The 18,581-nt window shown below is 37.7% G+C and overlaps 1 protein-coding gene across 1 annotated transcript; it reads left to right on the forward strand.

The window, feature by feature from the left end:
• Positions 1 to 325: 325 nt before the first annotated feature.
• On the forward strand, positions 326 to 17,445 carry LOC121383069 (RING finger protein 145-like). The gene is made up of 3 exons (XM_041512839.1): positions 326 to 386; positions 10,385 to 10,570; positions 11,621 to 17,445. Exons 2-3 carry the CDS (start codon positions 10,399 to 10,401, stop codon positions 13,390 to 13,392), a joined length of 1,944 nt encoding a protein of 647 aa, XP_041368773.1. The 5' UTR covers positions 326 to 386; positions 10,385 to 10,398; the 3' UTR covers positions 13,393 to 17,445.
• The last annotated feature ends 1,136 nt before the right edge of the window (positions 17,446 to 18,581 follow it).

Here is an 18,581-nt window from a genome sequence, read left to right on the forward strand (position 1 = left end):
TTTAGGGCCATTTCGTACTAGGGGCCGTTATGGCTACTATTCACGTATTAGAAGCAAAATAACCACATATATTATATACTAGCACATTAGGAATTTCCCCAGATTCATTTTATTTTTTCCATGACACTGATATTTATTTTACAGGTCTGTGTTTTCCTCGGCGTTTTATCCTCTCTGGCTACGCCTAAGCATCAAATAGATGTAGTTTTAAACTAACAATTTTTGTTTTTTCTGTGATATTTTTGTTTTTGCGGACTTGTAATTTGTAGCTGTCCTTATGTCATTAATGACTTCTAGTGTGTTCCAATAGGACAAAACGAATGACTGCAAGGGAAGATAACTATGCATCATACTAATATTATTATTTTATGATAGGATTAAAACAGGTAAGTAATTAAAATACAACCACTTTTAACAAAATTATAATTCAGAATAATTGATTAATTACTATATCTATGTCTTTTAATCTTTATTTCTCTATTTATGAGCAAAACGAAGAACATGGCACATTTTAAAATATGTTTAGCCCATCTGTTTATAGAATTGAATTGATTTTTTAGTAGCAAATTTTTAATTTAATAAAATCAGTAAAATTATTGGGGTTGAAATTACGGTAGGACTTTCCTTTGGGGTATAATATCCGCCCGGTCCCCTCCATTATTATTTTTAGTTAGGGTTGAGGGTTAGGGTTAGGGTTAGGGTTAGGGTTGGGGTTATGGCTGGGGTTAGGACTAGGGTTGGGGTTAGGGTTGGAGTTAGGGTTAGGGTTAGGGTTAGGGTTAGGGGAAGGGGGGACCGGGCGGATATTTTTCCTCCTTTGGCACTGTCATGTATAAAGAACATTATAAATATTTATAATAAATAGTTAGGATTAGTGACAGTGCCACAGACCTCTCAACCTCGATGCACTGGAAACCTGGACACTGAAGCCCCAAAACCTGGAGATTTTAGTAAAAACTGGGATATTGACCTATTCATACATAACCAAGTGCTAAGCTAAATAAAGTGGTTGTTCTTTTGTGTAGAAAACAATATTTGACAGGTGACATCAGGGAAAATTCACTTCTATGTCACGTGTGCAAACTCTCAACGACAATGCGAGAGACTGGTAGCGATCACCTTATTTGGCATTGATCTTCTAAATGTGGATTGTTGTGTCCAGTCCTCACTTTGTTTGTTATTTCTGGCCGGATTGGCTGAGAACTCGACTGAGCAAGAACAGAAATTGTTTTAACTACAATGGATTTTTATTACAAGAGAAAAACTGTGAGATTTTCGAAAAAAACCCGTGAGATTTAAAAAAAAACGTGAGATTTTCGCAGCTCACCGTGAGAATTTGCAGAAAACCGTGAGACTTGAGAGGTCTGGTGCCAAAGGAAAGTCCTTCCGAAATTACCATAGACCAAATTATTTCTGTCTGCAAAGCTGCTGTCATTTCCAGTATATTTGTGTGTGTGAAGCTACAGTCATGTACGGTATATTTGTGTGTGAAGCTACAGTCATGTGCGGTATATTTGTGTGTGTAAAACTACAGTCATGTACGGTATGTTTGTTTGTGAAGCTACAGTCGTATCCGGTATATTTGTGTGTGTAAAGCTACAGTCATGTACAGTATATTTGTGTGTGAAGCTACAGTCGTATCCGGTATATTTGTGTGTGTAAAGCTATGTATGGTATATTTGTGTGTGTAAAGCTACAGTCATGTATGGTATATTTGTGTGTGAAGCTACAGTCATGTACAGTATATTTGTGTGTGTAAAACTACAGTCATGTACAGTATATTTGTGTGTGTGTAAAACTACAGTCATGTATGGTATATTTGTGTGTGTGTGTAAAACTACAGTTATGTATGGTATATTTGTGTGTGAAGCTGCAGTCATGTCCAGTTTGTGTGTCTGGTGATTTGGTGGACTCTGTATTTTGCATAACTATGTTTAGGAAGTTATCTAGTCCGAAGAGACGTAGAAATTATTTAGTCCGATGTAGAAAGTGTAGTTCTTTCTACGTCTAAGTATTGTTACATACCCTATTATGTAGCTTTTATTCAAAACTTGTGGCACCATGTTTCAACTGTTTCCCAACTGAAATAGTGCAACAAATGGACACACAAATTAAAAATGTATAACCTACTGTACTTACTAAATCCTGATTGAAGTACTTGCATCGTTATTAACAAAATAAATCTTCCAATGACAATATAACAAATTTCTCCTCCACTTTAAATTTGCTAAATAGAGGGAAGGAACTCACTAAAAGATATCATAATCATCATCATGTTGTCAGTGTTTTATAGTGAACTATACCATTGACGTCCCAAACTGTGTTCGGCTAATGACAAAAACACAAATATGATACGAAAAGAACATTCTATATTTTTAGTTATGATACATGAAATAAAATATATTCCAATCAGTTAATGAAAAAATAAACAAAAAGGACGTAAAACAAATTCATTCTAATAAACAGTGTAACACCATACAGTAAACCGGAAAGTGTTATAGTTAAAAAACAACCTTTTGTGCATGCACGGTTCGTCATAATGAATCGATTCCTAATTAAAACACACTACAGTAGGGGCACAAAAATGCAGCTTATCTTTTGCAAATCGAATATACATGTAATAATAAAAAAACAAAAATCTGACAACAGGGCATAAAAATCGTAAAAATTAATTGATTTGACCTTGTTTAATCTGGCATTTTTGAGGTAATGTTTTCTATTCAGAAAGAGGGTTAGTGGCCTTACATCTACCCACTGAGTCGTCAAATTCACTCTTTGTGGGAGCCTATGCCGGGTGCCGAACGTACCACAGTACTAGTCTTAAGTCCGATGGTTTAACCACTATACCACCGCGGCATGTGTCAAATAATATAATATGTTTATTGAACACACAACCAGATACCAGGACATCAGTGTTAAACTACAGAACATGAAATCTCAGGACATCAGTGTTAAACAACGGAACAAGAAATCTCAGGACATCAGTGTTAAACAACGGAACATGAAATCTCAGGACATCAGTGTTAAACAATGGAACATGGAATCTCAGGACATCAGTGTTAAACTACAGAACATGAAATCTCAGGACATCAGTGTTAAACAACGGAACATGAAATCTCAGGACATCAGTGTTAAACAACGGAACATGAAATCTCAGGACATCAGTGTGAAACAACGGAACATGGAATCTCAGGACATCAGTGTTAAACTACAGAACATGAGTGTTAAACACCGAAACATGAAATCTCAGGACATCAGTGTTAAACAACGGAACATGAAATCTCAGGACATCAGTGTGAAACAATGGAACATGGAATCTCAGGACATCAGTGTTAAACTACAGAACATGAGTGTTAAACACCGAAACATGAAATCTCAGAACATGAGTGTTAAACAACGGAACACGAAATCTCAGAACATGAGTGTTAAACAATGAAACATGAAATCTCAGAACATGAGTGTTAAACAACGGAACACGAAATCTCAGAACATGAGTGTTAAACAATGGAACACGAAATCTCAGAATATGAGTGTTAAACAACGGAACATGAAATCTCAGGACATGAGTGTTAAACAATGGAACATGAAATCTCAGGACATCAGTGTTAAACAATGGAACATGGAATAACATTTTCTTTGAGAATGGCCAATACAGCACAAAATTGAAGTTTTGAGTAAAATTCAGTATCTGTAAAATTCTGTGATATTTGTCTTTTTGTACAGTTCTTTACACTGTTCTTTACACTGTTTTTGTTTAAACCTTGAATTTTTATATTGATCATCACTTTATTTATTTGCATTACCATAGTTTGACACCCAATAGCCGATGTATTTTTCATGCTGGGGTGTCGTTAAACATTCATTCATTCGATTCGATTCAGTGTTATACAACGGAACATGGGATCACAGAACATCAGTGTTAAACAATGGAACATGGGATCACACAACATCAGTGTTAAACAACAGAACATGGGATCACAGAACATCAGTGTTAAACAACGGAACATGGGATCACAGAACATCAGTGTTAAACAACGGAACATGGGATCACAGAACATCAGTGTTAAACAACGGAACATGGGATTACAGAACATCAGTGTTAAACAACGGAACATGGGATCTTAGGACATCAGTGTTAAACAACGGAACATGGGATCTCAGGACATCAGTGTTAAACAACGGAACATGGGATCTCAGGACATCAGTGTTAAACATGGGATCACAGGACATCAGTGTTAAACAACGGAACATGGCATCTCAGGACATCAGTGTTAAACAACGGAACATGGGTTCTTAGGACATCAGTGTTAAACAACGGAACATGGGATCTATATTTCACAGGCATGTGCGATCAACCATGCACATGCCAGTGTTCATCCATGTCTATAGCTCCATGCAGTTGAAGATGATAACCAGGTTCAAAGTTAAAGCTACTTGACAAAGTAACCTTACTAATTATTATCAGATACGGGCCTCGATGGTGTAGTCGTTAAGGCTGGTAGGACGAGGCTGGTAACCAGCATCAGTGGTTTAGTCGTTAAGGTTGGTAGGACAAGGCTGGTAACCGGCCTTGGTGGTATAGTCGTTACGGTTGGTAGGACAAGGCTGGTAACCGGCCTTGGTGGTATAGTCATTACGGTTGGTAGGACAAGGCTGGTAACCGGCCTTGGTGGTATAGTCGTTACGGTTGGTAGGACAAGGCTGGTAACCGGCCTCGGTGGTGTAGTCATTAAAGGAGGGGACAATTAAGGCATTTGGCCTGGTATGCATATTCAATGATATATATTGCACATTATTGCTTAATATCAACAAGTATAATCGTATAGTTAATTAATAAAACGGTTAATTGTGACAGCTACTATATATAACGGGCGTAGCCATTTTGTACCATCCCATTGAATACGCCCTCTGGCGAGCTGGTGGTTACGTAATACCTAACATGTCACGTCAGGAATTAGTCTTTGAACTGAAGAAACAAAACATACCGGATTTTTGCGGATGCATCGCAATGTTCTATAATAATATCCATCCTAGTAAGCCAGCACCAATTATATATTATTTTTCAATACAAAATAAACTGACATTGTCAAAGTGTTGAAATAACTGTATTATGTTTCGTACATAAATTAACCCACGTACTGAAACAATAAATGGAGTGTTTTCTTAGTGAATTGGTCTTTTCTTTCCGTGGCCTGTACCTGTGGTTCCTGATTGGCAGGTGTATATTTAGACGGTCCCCAGACACTGTGTCTAGACACACTAAAAAGATGTGCTTCTTTTATGAAGATCACAGGGTATTGTGTGATAACAGCACGGATACACCTCAAATTGTAATGGACATTACCAACCACCCTGCTTTATTACTGTAAGTAATTCTGTAAAACCCTTGATTAAGTAGACTTTTCCATCTAAAATCACAAAACTGACCAATTACGTAGTCCCAAAGAAAAGAAAAGTATCACTTGGGTATTGTGAGTGGTATTTTTTGCTCGAACGTTACCCTACCAATAGACCTAATAGTATGCATTTTTTCTTTGGATTATTAAAAAAGAAAAATACTATTTCGTTCTATTGAGGTAACCTGAAATATATTTAGTTAAATAGTTTATTATACTATCAAGCGCCTTGTCGTAAATTAGAGCGTTTGTTTACACTGCATAGAGAAGATGGACGGAGCTGACGTCACTTCGCCCCAAGCTATACCACCGGACGTCACAAAAACGAAACAAAATGGCTGCCCCCAGTTAGCAGGAATAATCATGTTTTTTTATTAACTCTAAAATTACGCGTTTTTCATTTGTTAAAGTGTCAGTATGTGTTGGTGGTCTGGGTATGCATCTTTCCAACACATAAGGCTCTTGTTTGAGTTGACCCTACCTTTAAGATGGTTTTACCACATCCAGCATGTATTTATTGTTTGTGCTAACTAAAGTTAAAGTTTGTTATGTTTAGCAACACCAATAGAGCATATTGACCAGTGACGTCTACTTAAAACCATCCACATGCCATAAACCTATTTATTGATTGTAATGATAAAGAGAAACTTTGTTTTGTTTAATACCACTAGAGTACATGGATTTACTATCGGCTATTGGATGTCAAACACTTGGTAATTTGGACATATAGGCTTAGAGAGGAAACCCACTACATTTTTCTATTAGTAACCGGCCTCGGTGGTGTAGTCGTTAAGGTTGGTAGGACAAGGCTGGTAACCGGCCTTGGTGGTGTAGTCGTTAAGGTTGGTAGGACAAGGCTGGTAACCGGCCTCGGTGGTGTAGTCGTTAAGGTTGGTAGGACAAGGCTGGTAACTGGCCTCGGTGGTGTAGTCGTTAAGGCTGATAGATACTGGGTTTGCCTCCCAGCCTTATGCAAACCCAGTACCAGATAGTTGAGGTGTGTGCCCAGGACAGAGTGCTTGAATCTCAATTGGATATAAGCACAAAAATAACTACAAATGAATGAATATTATGAGACTGACTTTTAGCTTGCATGAGGTGCTTAGATCGTAGGATCCAACTTCTTCGATAAACCCAATGGGCCGATTTCATATGTCTGGGTTTCGAAACACCGGGTTATATCAAAACCTAGGTTTAACACTGGTTTACGTAAAACGCTGGAAAAACCTGACCAAGACATACACCCGTGGTGTATTTCACATGTGTGTGTTTTACCCGTGTTTACAAAACCACGCTTTTTACATGGGTTACCCGCAGATTTGGAAAGGGACATAAGCGAGGAATAGCTTTCACTTTGTAGTTAAAACTCGTTACCGGTATATTATTAGCATTCGCATTCGAGATGGAGGATTAACTACCACCTCCTCCTACATAGCTGTTGGTAATAATGTAAATTTGAATAAACGTTTTGTTATTGGCATTTCCCTTTAATTCTAACATAATATTAAAAAAAAGAAAGATGGGACGCGTACGGCTGAGGGCACGGAGATAACGTATGGTCAAATTTTCAAAACTGTGGGCCTGTACCGCCTTGTTCCCCCTTTATTTATTAAGATGAGACAAACACGAAAGTATGTCATTATACGACTGTAGTCTATGATAGACGTTTATTGCTTTAATACCTTTAATACCGGTGGTAACCGATCAACTTTCATTACTAGTACTTCCTGTTTTCGTGCAGTTCATACACCATGAAATTTTTTTTTATTTTTACTAATTTAATAAATAACTATATTTATTACCTCCAGTGATCACTCATAACAGGAAAAATATTTTCCGTATTTTCTCAATGAGAAATATTATACAGTGTTGTGATGAACAATATTACTGGATGATTTGACGCTTACAAACCAATGACTTCGTCAGTACTTAATATAACATTATCGCGATTTGGCAAACACACAAAATGACGTCATGTACTTTAAAGGGACATTCCTGAGTTTGCTGCAATTTTTTAAATGTTATCGACTGACAGAGACTTTTTAACGATTGTAATTACATATCAAATATATTTTTCTGCATAAAATATTAGTGGCTGTATATTAAACGTATTTCCGATCGTTATAATATTTGTACTAGGTTAAATTTCATTACATTTCCTAAAATACAATTTTTTTGTAGGTACGAAATTATTTGAAAACAAAATCCAGTTTGACCTTCTTACAAATATTAAGACGACCAGAAACACATTAAATATACAGATAATGATATTCTAAAGAAGAAAATATATTTAATGTGTAAGTTTAATAAATAGAGGCTATTTCATGGGGTTTTTCTAATACGATTTTTATGTCAACTCGTGATGTGTGAAAACCATATTTTCACTCTTTGCTTCGCAATTCGTGAAAATATGGTTTTCACACATCACGAGTTGACATAAAAATCGTATTCGGAAAAACACCATGAAATGGTCTATTTATTATATACATACATCCTAATTTTTGACAATATCTTTCGTTCTTTGGTAATATCTTTCACTTATCCTATCGAAAACACGTAACGTCATGATATATTTCTTCCTATGGAACTTTGCCAGAAAATTTACTTTACCATAGACTTTTAAAAAGAAATTTGATTAAAATTTATCTTTATTACCGTATATCTTCGCCTATAAGTCGATTTTTTTTCACCCAAAAATTATTTTATAACTCGGGGGGGTCGACTTACAAGAGGGTAAAAAAATTTCACCCAAAAATATTACCGTTTTGGGGATTATTTTACAAGTTTTATTGTTGAAGTATGCCTTGTATTTATACTCAAATATGTTAATTTGACACATTTATTTTGTATAACCTTTTTTTTGGCATTAGAACGGTTTCGGTTATGCAAAAAGGCATGCGATCTCTCACATGCCAAGAGAACAGTCCACTTAGTTAAAATAACAGTCATCACTAATAGCAAAAATGTAAACAATACTAACTACCTGTTGCCTGAGTTTATTTTGAAATCTGGTCACTGGCATTAATGGTTGTTCAAATAAACATTTATTTAACAATACTGCGGTGCAAACATACCTGACAAAGCGATCCTCTAAAAACTCCCACAAAAACAAAACGAGTCAGACGCCGTTAAATTCTTACACTTAAACTCGATGACACTACATTGTGTCATCATTATTTAGCTTCGTATTCAATTTATATTATATATTTTATCATAATTGCACTTCGTATCCCGTTTTTATAGGTACAGTTGTTTAAATTACATTTTTTATTTTTCAAATACGATCAGATGCATTGGTAATCATCAAATTTAAATACGAAGAACCGAGACAAAGGGAGATAATTTAATCGTGCACTTTTACAAAAAAGTAAATACGACTTCTATATTTTCACTGTAGGTAAAATACAGTGAAAATATGACTTTTCACCGGATATGACTTTTATGGTTTCCGTAGATCTATATATTTCATTGCTATGTATATAATAAGTACAAATATTTAGTTAGTCGGAAACATCATACAATGCAGCAAACTCAGGAATGTCCCTTTAATGAGATTGCGTTCACAACTGTTATAATATTAAATTTATAACAAAATGTCATTTTAACGCAAATCATTATTTATATTTTTAGCAGAATAACGATAATTTAGTTTTTGAAAATTATCTGTGAACGTGATTAAAATGCAAAGTTATAGCAATACCCAGAACAGTGTGCACGTGCATGTGCGCCTAAAATAAAGGCGTTTAGAGAAAACATTGCTGGGGTAATAAATAGAATAGTAAACTCAGTACCAGTTATTATCAATGTATGTCCCGAGTGAAATACTTTTCATTTGTCACTCGCTAAAGCACGCGACAACTAAAAATGATTTGATTTGGGACATAATTTTGATAATAACTGGTATCTCGTTTATTATCCTCTATATATCTCAGGCACTTTGTTGTTCATTCGCCACGAACATGGTGAAGGGGTGGATCTAATTATACAGTCATGGTAAAAAAAAACCAGGCTAAAGGGGGAGGGGTTCGAACCCCCCTACCCCCACCCTGTATTCAATTCTGTACAGTGGCGTAGGCAGGATTTTGTATTGGGGGGGGGGGGGGGGGCACCTGGCAGGCAAGTAAACAATGATATTGAGTACGCCACTGATCACCCCTAATTTTGCTGGGATTGGGGGGGGGGTCTTGCCCCCCCCCCCCCCCCCCCCCCCCCCCCCCCCGGCTACGCCACTGTTTCTGTAGTGGCATCAAATGATCTCTAAAATAAGTTCACATTTCATGGCTCTGCAATACTGACATAAAACACGATTTTGCTGCCGAAATTATCCATGAAGAAAAGTTACTTTGAGCAAACCCAGCGAAAAACCACCTCAAGGGCAGGTTTAAACAAGTAATACAATTGTAACCCAGTGTTAAACTAGGATTATTGAAAACCAGGCATGTGAAATGCACAGTAAACATCACCCAGGGTTTAACCTAGGTTTAAACCATATGTTTCCAAACCCACCGATGACCTAGACATATGAAATCGGCCCATTGATCCCCCCCTCCCCCCTCCATCCCAATCAGTGCCCCATGACTCATATACTAATGGTCATGTCTGTGGGGAAATTTATATAAAAGATCCTTTGCTGCCAATGGGAAATGTAGTGGATTTCCTTCGTCAGAATTAATGATGATTAATAATCAATGTGCTCTCAGTACCACAATTATAATATTGTGTTGTTTTATTATTTTTATGTACACAACCCATGTTTTACCATTGGCATGTGTTCGAATTGTAAACAAGGGGCTGGGAATTAAAAAAACCCAAAAAAAAACCAAAACCAAAACATTTCAGTTTTCATTTTAAAAAATCAACAACAAAAAATCAATGTGCTCTAGTTGTGTCGTTAAACAAAAATAAGCTTTAAACTTGTCAGTAAATGTGTGAGCCATTTGGTAAAATATGAATAACCCAGTTAAGAATGTCTTGAATGTGTTGTCCAGGTTACTGGCTGAGAATGGTGCAGCTACTGAAGATCTCGAGGGAGTCGCTGGTGACGGGTGTTGGGGTCGTCCTGCGCATCCCTTCAGTGTTTCTGCTGGAGGCTTGGTACCGGACCAATCCGCTGAAGGCCGTGCAGATTCACACACGCGACGTGGAGATCATCGTCACAGTCGTCTACTACATGGGTACAAACAGTTCGCCTGCATTCACTACATACATTGGCAAGATACGATGACCAGATAAATTTCTGTATTTTCGCTCACTGTATTTAGCCTGCATTCACTACATACATTGGCAAGATAATGATTTTCCGACTGTTCCTGTTATATTGCAGGATAAATAAAACATCCGCTTACTGCCTTAATATTGCAGGATAAATAAAACATCTGCTTACTGCCTTAAGATATTGGCTTTATCCTGCTCAGGTCAAATGGTGCAATTGGTGGTATTAGCCGTTCTAACCTTTGCAGGATAAAGCCAATATCTCAAGGCAGTAACCAGTTATTCCATATATGTGCCAACTCATGTGAACAAATCACATTCTCCACTGACACCAAGTATATTGAGGAGTGCTATTTTTCTCTCCTCAACATTTTCACAAGTGCTATTGTTTTACCCTGCTGGGCATTTTATAAATGATATTGATTTTTGGGGGTATTTTGTTTACGGCCATTAAAATCCTTTAAACATGATCCTTCATAGGGCCCAAACCTAACAACACCACAAATGGCAATTGCCGTAGTTGTGAGAAAAACTGCTGTATGACTTTACCAATGGCAGTTTTTTGGTGCTGGATGAAAATTATTGCTGTCAATTGAATAGATTTTATTTTTAATTTTCTCTGGGATTTTTTGGTTACAAGAGTTGGTGGTTGGTTTAAAATAGCTGTAGGCAGGCTCCAAATTGCTGAAGGTGAGCATTTTGCCGATGACAAAAATTGACATGGGTAACAAATTGTTAAAATTTGAGCCCTGCCTTAATGTGTCCCTTTGACTTTCATGTATGGCTCTTGAATCTAGTTTTCCTGAACTTATTTTTGTAATGCCTGAAGATATTGAGATGAAATTTTGTATATAGGTTTATCATGTACTGTTTCACATCAAGTTTAACTTTCATGGTGATTTACCAATTTTTCACCTAGTTGGGGGACCTGTATTGCTTTAGCAGTACTATCAGAATGCTTGTTTTAACTAATCGTCAGTCATGTTCAGTAAACAGTTTTCTTTTCCTTGCAGCCCTGCTGCTGGCCGTGGCTATAGCTGGTTTGCCCATCAAGAAGTTGGTGACCTTCTATATGTACCTCGTCAGCTGCCTGCTGCTCCTGGGTTCTTACTTCCTGTCGCGGTCGTTCATCGAGGGTGAGATCAGTGAGCGGCAGGAGGAGGGTGAGTCGTGGACCTCCCTGCTGGAGGATCGCACGCGGGTGGAGCGCATCTTCCTACACCTGGTGGCCCAGGGTTTCATCGCGGCGGTCGTCGCATACCTCGTCGAGATGGTCAACTGGACGCGCTTCCTGCTGCTAGTGTTCACATTGCCGGTGATTGCCCGCGCCATGGGGCTCCCCCTCGAGACGCTGCAGGTTCTGCACAACTTTGCTGCAGTCTTCACGACCCTCATCCTCCTGCTGTACATCCTCAACAACCTGGGCTACATGATTGACAACATGAAGGACGTGATAAACACAGGAGTCACAGCGCTGCGAACGTTCGGCGTCTTCCCAGTCGTTCTGTCGTTCTGGTACTCTGTGTGTCTTCCTGCGCAGCTCGTCCTCTTCTGGCTCATCCTGCTGGGAGTGCAGTTCTTCTACTACATGACGTCAGTGAGTCACCCCATCCTGCAGGAGAGCTGGACGATCATCATCCTCGCCAGCGTCGGAGAATGCTGTGCCACACCCATCAGTCTGTTTGCGCTATGTGTGACGATCACTTACGCCTCGTACAGTGTGATTACATTGACTCGATTGTACCTGCAGGGATTCGAAGCATGGTCCCAGGACACGGACGTGGTGCGCGGCTGGACGGAGGGCTTCACGATGCTGCTGATCGCCCTCCAGACGGACCTACTCGAACTGCGACCTCTACAGCGCGCGTTCCTCATGAGCATCCTCTTCTTCATCGTGGCATCTGCCCTGATCCAGTCCCTGTATGAGGTCACGGAGCCCGTGCTGCTGGCGCTGAGTGCGTCCCACAACCGGAGTGCATTCAAGCACGGCCGCGCCATCGTTCTGTGCATGCTGCTGTGGATTGTGCCGCTGTACATGACATACACCATCTGCCAGTACTTTGACCTCGACTTCTGGCTGCTAGTTATCGTGTCGTCATGCATGCTCACCTCTGTGCAGGTCATTGGCTCCCTCGTCGTCTACACTCTCTTCATGTATGACTCGATGCGCTCGGAGCCCTGGGAGAATCTCGACGACATCATCTACGTGGCCCGCTCCATCACGCGCGTCATGGAGTTTGTCGTCGCAGTCTTTGTCGTCTGCTACGGACTGAAGGAGTCGTTTTACGGCGAGTGGAGCTGGATCAACTCGTCCATCCTGGTGATTCACTGCTACTTCAATGTGTGGCAGAGACTTCAGAGCGGGTGGAAGAGCTTTCTGCTGAGACGCGAGGCCGTGAAGAAAGTCGAATCCTTGCCATCCGCGTCTGCCGAGCAGCTAAACTCCCTCAACGACGTGTGCGCAATCTGCTATAACGAGATGAAGAATGCACGCGTCACCCCCTGTGGACACTTCTTTCACAGCCTGTGTTTGCGGAAGTGGCTCTACGTGAAAGAGAGCTGCCCCATGTGTCACCAGGAGATTCACAACGGGATCCGAGCGACTCCGTTAGTGACACCCAGTGAGGTGCACCGGGTTTCACAGAACATACCACCAGCTCCAGAAGCATCAGCAGACCGGAATCAGGAGGCTCATTCTCCAGACAATGCCGGCGATAATCTGGGGAGCAGTGTGGCTCCTGACAGTGCCAGAAACACCTCAACAGATGGCACTTACGTCTTCTGATAAAGGCGGATTCTCAGAGATAAGAAAAATATTACGGAAAAAATCATGCATGTCCAAATTAGGACAGTGCTCAATCTAGTTTCAAGTAAATAATTATTGTGCTTTTGAAATTAAATATCATTAAGGGCTACGTCTAATCATCAACATTTTTTCACCTGTACAAACTTTACTATGGTGGTTTGTAAGGGTTAATGCCAGTATAAATGTAAAAATAAAACATTGATAACAAAAAAAGTCTGTTGAAAAATTAAAATTGTCTATTTTATGTTTCTAAGTGGAGGAATGAGGTAGCAAAAAATAAGAATGTTTGTAGACTTGCGAAAATGTTACGAATTGTGAATGGTCTTCTAATGGTATTTTGATTTCTGTAATTATTCCGAATTATTCTCTGCATCTAACAAAGGAATTATATATAGCATTCCCTCCGTAGAAACAAAGTGTAACATATACTAGTTTTTATATGTACCTGAAGAAAGTGATATACACTGAACTGTAATGAAAACACCACACCCAATGTTCACTTGTTATTGCTATCGCATGTGTTAAGTGGCTATAAAGCACACAATAACCCTAAGCTTTGTATACAGTATTTGAGTTATTTGGTGCCTACCAGAATACACCCAGTTATACAAATTCATTTAAATATAAACAATTCCACTTGTATCCGTTTTACAACTACAAGTCTGACGTGTGTGGTTTCAGTGGAGTTCAGTGTGTGCTTGTTACAGTTGCCCTGTTCACTGGATTCTCTTCACTAAACAGGACAACTGGATGATAAGCTCAGTGAAACAAAATTGTATACATATTATGCACATGGTTAAAAGTTTGCTTGTGTTTGTTATAGTTAATACTAATTGTTACTTTTAATATAGTCACTGTGTTCAAAAAGGAATTGCATGTATATAGCAATAATTTAATTTCTATAAATTTAATTATAATTTAACGTCATTTCATTGGGCCAGCTGGAGGAATGCGTATTTGTTCATTTCTCGATGAATGTAAAAATAATGTCGGGAATACCATATGTGATGACGTCACTTTATATTGTTAACTTTGTCTTATTGAGCATTATTGTTTAGAACAAAACAAAATAATTCAAAACAAAAATATAAACTTTTAGTATTATTATTAGTTAGTATGTTTTAAATTTATTGATAAGGATTGTCTATTATTTCATTTCTGTTCATCAGCGTATGAACAGAAAAAATCATTGCAAACTTATGTGTGAATGGGGATAATTTTATTTGATTTATACCCAGATAAACGTAAAAGAAATAGCAGACAATCCTTAAGTGCATTATTAGAACAAATACTCTTTACTTGTTTATTTTGTTTTTTTATCTTCATTGAAATGAACATTTTCAGTTTACTTTTGTGTTTAGATCGAATTAATGTTCAAATGTGATGTTCTGTACACAAACATCAGCTGTTCTTTAATAAATGTAATCAGTGGTGGTTAGTAAGAGAGAAGTCTCTGTAATGACCTTGCCCTTGTCATTCAGCTGATAATATCACTGGGTCGGAGTCAGTTCTGGAATACAATGTCAGTACCTACCAGCCTTTATGCTGATGGTTTAACCACTAGTCTCAATTCTACAAAATATAATGTATATATAGATATATACTCCTGCTGATTTTTGTCTAAAATGTATTATGTTCATTTGTGTATTGGAAGGGAAGCAGCATTCCATTGACTCATTGTGATAGGTGTCTTTATTCAGGTGATCACACTGGTTTAAACATGGTTCACACTTCCACTCTTCAGGTGATCACACTGGTTTAAACATGGTTCACACCTCCACTCTTCAGGTGATCACACTGGTTTAAACATGGTTCAAACCTCCACTCTTCAGTTGATCACACTGGTTTAAACATGGTTCACACTTCCACTCTTCAGGTGATCACACTGGTTTAAACATGGTTCACACTTCCACTCTTCAGGTGATCACACTGGTTTAAACATGGTTCACACTTCCACTCTTCAGGTGATCACACTGGTTTAAACATGGTTCACACTTCCACTCTTCAGGTGATCACACTGGTTTAAACATGGTTCACACCTCCACTCTTCAGGTGATCACACTGGTTTAAACATGGTTCACACCTCCACTCTTAGGTGAGCACACTGGTTTAAACATGGTTCACACCTCCACTCTTCAGGTGAGCACACTGGTTTAAACATGGTTCAGACTTCCACTCTTCAGGTGAGCACACTGGTTTAAACATGGTTCAGACTTCCACTCTTCAGGTGATCACACTGGTTTAAACATGGTTCACACCTCCACTCTTCAGGTGATATCACTGGTTTAAACATGGTTCACACCTCCACTCTTCAGGTGATCACACTGGTTTAAACATGGTTCAAACCTCCACTCTTCAGTTGATCACACTGGTTTAAACATGGTTCACACTTCCACTCTTCAGGTGATCACACTGGTTTAAACATGGTTCAGACTTCCACTCTTCAGGTGATCACACTGGTTTAAACATGGTTCAGACTTCCACTCTTCTTGGTCTCATGTTAGTGTTTGTTAATTGTCTTGCCATGACTAAATCAAAAGGTAAGACATGTACATAGGTTTTACTTTTCCATGAGTTGAGATTGGAAGAGCAGTAGTGTTGATTCCATGATTTAGTCGACATTACGTGTTTGTTTTTCGACCCATTTCTCACAAACTACAAGTCCTACATCAAGGAAACTTGGTTTATAGTTACATATATGAATGTTGATATCAATGAATGTTAAAAAATGTAATTAATTAAAAATAATAAATGTATTTTTTTTTTTTTGAAATTGTTTAATTGTTGTTCTTTTTTTAATAAACTAGATTACAAATTATTTGTTTTATAACATTAAAATTTAATTACCGATAAGTAATTTTTTAAACATGCATAGAGATGACCATTGGTGGATGCCATTATCAGTGACACAGAATAATTTTATAGTAGGCAAGACAATTAACTGCATGGAAATTTTGTGACAATTATTATTCCTGTGATCTCGTCTGATCTGTATATTTGTAGTGTCAGCCGCAAGCTTCTGTCAGTCTCCATCCTTTTTGTTGTACGTGTTTGTATTGCAATAGTGCCTGCCCCATGGCACTACATGAGGATCTCCCCCCCCCCACCCCCGTCCCGAATATTACATTTATTGGCCTGGAAAAAACATTGAAATAAAGTTATTATTAATGCAAGTTACTGTGTAAATTATTGTATATGAGGTGTTTTCTTTGTTGGTGTGTGTGTCCGGTAACGATTTTGAATTTAGCAATACATTGTAGGTCTCATTCGCTTTTTTGCATTGATTATTGTTGACTTTGATGATTAAACAACATGTATGGTACACATCATCAAATTTAAAATCAATAGTCAGTAATGAATTAATCAATGTGTTCTATTCTATGAGCTTTAAACAAAAACAGACTTTACACTGAGCATTCAGTGAACCAGACTGAACAACCATTTTGCAGGATACTTAATCCTAGTTACCTGAACTAGTACCCCATCGCTAGTATATAAACAATGTGGTATATACTGTCCTGTCTAATGGAAAGTGCATATAAAAGATCCAGTGATGCTTTATTGATAGAAATAACATACTTGCGTCTCTGTCTGTCTCTCTGCCTCTCTCTCTCTCTCTCTCTCTCTCTCTCTCTCTCTCTCTCTCTCTCTCTCTCTCTCTCTCTCTCTCTCTCTCTCCATCTCCATCTCCATCAAAATACACAGCTGTAGTTTAAATGTCCTGAGTTGTTAATGTTCTTTAGTTTCGTCTGCCTAGTTCTTTTATTGTGTTCGCTTGTGCTGAGTGTGTGTATGTCATGATGATCCAGTTACTTTGTTCTCGTTTTGTATAATTTCTATAACATTAGCATTTTATATCTATACATTTATTTTGCATAAGAAGGCTGTGATGTCATATTTCCCCCCTAAATAAGTTTGTTGTCTTAAATTGTTGATGATATTGTTACATGTTTGTGTGTTGATAGTGACTCAAGAGTTGTTGCAATATGTGGCTATGTATGTTTAAAACAGCATTAAAGGAATTGAATTAAAGAAGTTTTTTTTTTTTTAAACAAGTCATGTCCATGATGACGACCGAACCAATTGGAGAAAAGGAGATGTAAACACTAAAGTACTGTCGGAAATAGAATAAAAATAATTTTCGTTGATTATTTCTTACATATTAAACAGACAAGTAAATATTTTGTAAAAATCTATTTAATGGTACTCAACCTAATTTAGCATTTACTTGTTTTGGCTCTAATTGATGTACAAGGTGGTGTTTACTCTTGAAATTAAAAGAAAGATGTCAGTAAACAGGTGATTTGTGCACTTTATTGGAACAGACTATAACAAATTTTGGTCAAGTGTCAATTTCATTGCTGTTACAATATGTGAGGGACTGTTTCTGATGACAGTTTACCCCTATCCCTCTCCAAAACAAAATATTTGTTGACATTTATAAGTAACTTGAGCAAAACTGTCAAGAACCATTCTGAGTTTGTGATCTATTATACAAGTATTAAATGTGATCTATTATACAAGTATTAAAGGTGCTATCTCAAAGTTGCATAATGACAGCTATTGCAAATCATGTTTTTATTAAATTTTGCTTTAATATTTACAGACTACACCTTTAACTATATGCCCATAAATGATTATAGGGAATAATTTTATCTACTAGTAGAAAATACATTTTTATTGGAGGATCTTTATCACAAACATGCTCACGTATAACTTCTAATATAGCACCTTTAAGTGGTTGCAAGATTGTGTAAAGTTCTAATGTACTTATATTGAATTTATATTAACAAAGTATGCTGGTCATAATTAATAATCTAAGCTGCAGTTCAAAATAATCCGTTAACTTGCAGTTTTAAATTAAAAGTTTGTTTAGGGGTAAATGAAATTGACACCTATCATCAAAATGTGTTATAGTCTGTTCCAATATAGGTCAGAAATCTCCGTTTACTGACTTTATTTCAATTTCAAGAGTAAACACCACCTTGTACATCAATGAGAGCCCAAACAAGTAAATGCTAAATTAGGCAGAGTATCATTAAATAGGTATTTACAAAATATTTACTGTCAGTTTAATCAATCTAATTAAAATTAGCTCCACTATTACATGTGGATCTAAAGACAGCCAGTTGGAGCTCATGTCCACCAATCAAAACCTTACTTGCAGA

This window comes from Gigantopelta aegis, chromosome 10 (genome assembly GCF_016097555.1).
Source record: "Gigantopelta aegis isolate Gae_Host chromosome 10, Gae_host_genome, whole genome shotgun sequence".
Lineage (NCBI taxonomy): Eukaryota > Metazoa > Mollusca > Gastropoda > Neomphalida > Peltospiridae > Gigantopelta > Gigantopelta aegis.